The sequence below is a fragment of the Oryzias melastigma genome, linkage group LG16 (genome assembly GCF_002922805.2).
Source record: "Oryzias melastigma strain HK-1 linkage group LG16, ASM292280v2, whole genome shotgun sequence".
Classification (NCBI taxonomy): Eukaryota; Metazoa; Chordata; class Actinopteri; order Beloniformes; family Adrianichthyidae; genus Oryzias; species Oryzias melastigma.
Genome location: NC_050527.1, coordinates 27,419,946 through 27,423,747, shown reverse-complemented (window position 1 = coordinate 27,423,747; position 3,802 = coordinate 27,419,946). Strand labels below are relative to the sequence as shown.

The 3,802-nt window shown below is 48.5% G+C and overlaps 1 protein-coding gene across 8 annotated transcripts in view; it reads left to right on the top strand.

Annotated features, from left to right (window-relative positions):
- The window catches only part of LOC112136530 (thrombospondin type-1 domain-containing protein 7A), a 194,055-nt gene that overhangs the window by 72,050 nt on the left and 118,203 nt on the right, over window positions 1-3,802 (top strand). For all 8 annotated transcript variants that reach the window (XR_002917370.2, XR_004949372.1, XR_004949370.1 and 5 more), the window contains exon 2: window positions 815-1,649. Coding sequence is in view for 4 of the 8 variants with exons in the window: in XM_024258281.2 (XP_024114049.1) it covers window positions 815-1,649 (835 nt within the window). In the remaining 4 variants the exon portion in view is untranslated. The remainder of the gene's footprint in view (window positions 1-814; window positions 1,650-3,802) is intronic.

Below are 3,802 nucleotides of genomic sequence, written 5' to 3'. Positions count from 1 at the left end.
CCCCGGCTGCGGGAGGGGTGCTGGGATGCTAGCTTTGTTAGCCCTGGAAGTAGCGCGGCCCGCGCTACGAGTAACTACCTTGCTAGCATTATCATTGGTAATGGTATATATCTGGTTCATAATTACATTAAAAAGTTACAGTTTTAAAGTTTTAAATTGTAGTTTTAGAGTGTTCAATAAATGTTTATTCTGTTCGTGACCTCAGGTGTGATTTGGATTTTGGACCCGTGTGTGACTGACTTTGACACCCCTGCTGTAGGATGTGTGAAATGAAACACAGTTTCTTGGGAGACTTAAGGCAAATAAACGTCGGTTTGATTTTTGTTTGCCCTCTTTAGAGGAGAGTAAAGGAGATCTTTGCCAGAGGCGTCTCCGCAGAAGTATTGACCTCTGCAGGTTGCCAGGTTTGATGAATGCCTCAGATAATTCACAACACTTGCAGTTTGGCTTTCAGACTCTTCCCTGTAATCACCCATAATCTCCTCTGTTGTACTTTGTATTTGCATTTCCTAATGATCTAATTATCTCTCCTGAAAGTCGAAGTCTGAATGAGGCGCAGAGTCGGGAACATTTTGGAGGATTTTACTGTTTTCTCTGTAATGTTCTGATGCTTTTTCTGTGAAGTGATTGCTGTATTGATCTCCAATTCTCAAAGCAAAATTAGCTAAAAGTGTCTTTAATTTCACAGCAGCGATCAATAATACAGACGAAGGCGTGTCCTTCTGTCCTCCAGGTTCAGGACAGTTCTTCTTCCTGCTAATTAAAGAGGGATAGAGACTTGGTTTTAACGAGCTTCGTCTCGCTGCTTTTCCAGGTCCGTGGGGGCGGTGCATGGGCAGCGACTGCGGCCCCGGGGGCAGCCAGAGCCGGGCGGTGTGGTGCGCCCACGTGGACGGCTGGACCACGCTCCACACCAACTGTGACCAGAACCTGCGGCCGTCCAACCAGAGGAACTGCTTCCGCGTGTGCGACTGGCACAAGGATCTGTACGACTGGAGGCTTGGCGCCTGGAACGCCTGCGTTCCGGTGTCGGCCCGGACGTTCGGAGCCGCCAGGCCGCTCCCCTGCAGCGGCGGGGAGGAGGGCATTCAGACGCGGGAGGTGGGCTGCATGCTCAAAGCCGACGGCCTGCCGGCAGATGATGCCATCTGTGAGTACTTCGAGCCCAAGCCCCGCCTGGAGCAGGCCTGCCTGATCCCCTGCCCTCAGGACTGCGTGGTTTCTGAGTACTCGCCGTGGACGTCCTGCTCCAAAACCTGTGGGACCGGCCTCAGGAACAGGGTCCGCAGCGTTCTGGTTCCTCCGCTTTTCGGAGGCGCTTTGTGTCCCAACCTCACCGAATTCCAGTCCTGCAAACCCGGACCCTGCAAGGGCCCGGAGGGGCTGTACAGCCACAGGGTGGGGCCCTGGGGCCCCTGTGCCCTCCTGGGGTCACGGACTGCGCGGCAGGCCAAACGCAGGAAAGGGAAGGGGCAGGGACTCCGAGAGCGCGGAGGGGCGAAAGACCCCGAGACCAGGGAGCTAATCCAGAAGAAACGGACCAGGAACCGCCTTAACCGACAAGACAGCCCCTTCTGGGACATCCAGGTGGGGTACCAGACCCGGGAGGTGACCTGCATCCACCGGAATGGGAGCACAGTCGCACGCAAGTGAGTAGAAATATTTCACCCTTGAACTCCAGAGCTAAATGTGAACGGCGGCTCATTTGACTGCAGTTGTAAAGGATGGTGAAAGTTCGGTCCATGAAGCTCGTCACTTCATCGTCGAGCTTTTCTGATGGTTGAGGATATGTATGAAGATTGAAACTTAATTTTTTAATATTTTTGTATTCAAATTGTGGTGATTTAGGAGCAGACAATGAAAGTTTTGTGAAAGATCGTATTTGTTATTTAAAAAAATACGCTGGGCGGGGCTACAGTCTTCCTGCTCCGCCCCCTTTTGATGCATCCACTTTCAGACAAATAGATCCATGAACGTCTTTGTTTTCCTGGTCTGTACTGGAATCTGGTTCAGAACTGTACGGCTGGATGTTTGGTTTTGGTTGTGAGGGGCTGTAAGCTAGAGGGAGAGGGTGTAAACGGGATGATTGGAAATTAGCGCAGCTTGCTCCCTGCCAAAGTCCCGCCCACAACTCAGAGGGAAATTTCTAATGAACTTCTGCCGCTCTGAAGAAACTATGTCCTAGAAAAGTACACAGATTTTCAGATTTTGGCTAAAAACGGCGTGAAAAACAGATCAAAAGACGATCGGAGTGGGGCTTTAAGAGTTCTGGTAGTTCAAAGAGCGTGTTATTTGCTGTTCTGGGTAAACCATGTTTGACTGCCGTGTTTTGCTCTCGCTGTCTGCATCATTGAGTGTTTCGGTCGTTCATCCCTCATCCAGGATTTCACATCTCTCCGTTCCGGCCTCATCGGAGCGTTTCCTCCTCCAGTCGCTGCCTCTGACTCAGCTCGACACGTCCGGTTTCTGCTCCTGCCTGTCAGGAGACGACGTTTATCAGCCGTGTCTTCGTCCCTCCGATCTGTCAGATCCATGAGGCGCCAAAACACAGCGGCGATGTCAGCTTCTGAGGATGGAAGCAGCAAAGAAAAGCTGCTTTCATGACATGAGATCAAAGCTGAGGTGCTACAAACCAAACAGGGAAATATTTGCTTTTTTCAAGCAAAATCAAGAGTTATATTTTATATAAGCTGCGAAACCGCCTGTAATATTGTGGTTTGAAAGAGAGAAAAAAAGACGAGTGTCATTCCTGAACAGATAAAACAAATGAAACAGGAAGAAATGATCAGCTGTCAGCGGCTCTCCGTTGGCGCCTCCCTGCTGGATCTAACCTCTTTGACCTGTCATTGTTGATGCTCGGAGACACAAAGAACCGCTCTGACTGGAAATAAGAGAGATTAAAAAGCTGTCAGATCCCCCCATCAGCTCGCCTTTACCCAACACGCGCTCCCTCCCCACCAGCAGACAGGAAACCAACTTACAGCACGTCCTCCTTTAACATTTCAACACAGTTTTTCCTGATTTATATAATCCCTCATTAAGGTGGATTTGCACCTCATGTGTCCCCATCAGGCTAAAAATACTCTGAGCACCTGATGCCGGCAGAAGCCTCCACCTGATGGTGAAAAACAACACGTTCTGCTCTCCGTTCTAACAGCAGCTTAGCGTCTTCTTACACGATTCACCCTTAAGAGCCAAAACAAACCAGAGCGCCACAGCACGAGCCGCTCGCTATTCAACGCCACAGGTGGTCGATTAAAGTTCTGATGTGAAATGATCGGAGAAGAAGACAGAATCTAACATCTGTTTTTCCAGACAACCAAATCTAGAATGTAATATTTGTCTAAAATCACGTCAAAACATCAGCTTTTTAGTAGGAATTTACAGTTCCTGTTTTTCTTCACAGATAAGACCAGTGGCGGACTTAGCAGTTTGGGGGTCCTGGGCCATCCATAACATGGGGCCCCCTGCAGCGTTTGTTTTACTAAAGAAGGCAAAAGACACAAAAAGACTTGAAACAAAACAGTTCACTATGGAGTTGCATCAAATAAAAGGAAAACTTCTCAAAATGACTGTTCCCCCGCCCTTTATCTACTTTTCTGTCCCTTTTCTTATGACGGAGCATTAGGGTCATCATGAAAGAAAAATAAAGGAGTGAAGTTGGGAAATTATGAGAAAAACGTCATCATTTCGCAGGAACGAAATCCTAAATTTATGTGTGTTTTTAGACTGGACACATTTGATTCTTTTAAGTGAACCATTGTTTCCCTCTAGAATCTGGAATAGTTTTAGTCTGAATACA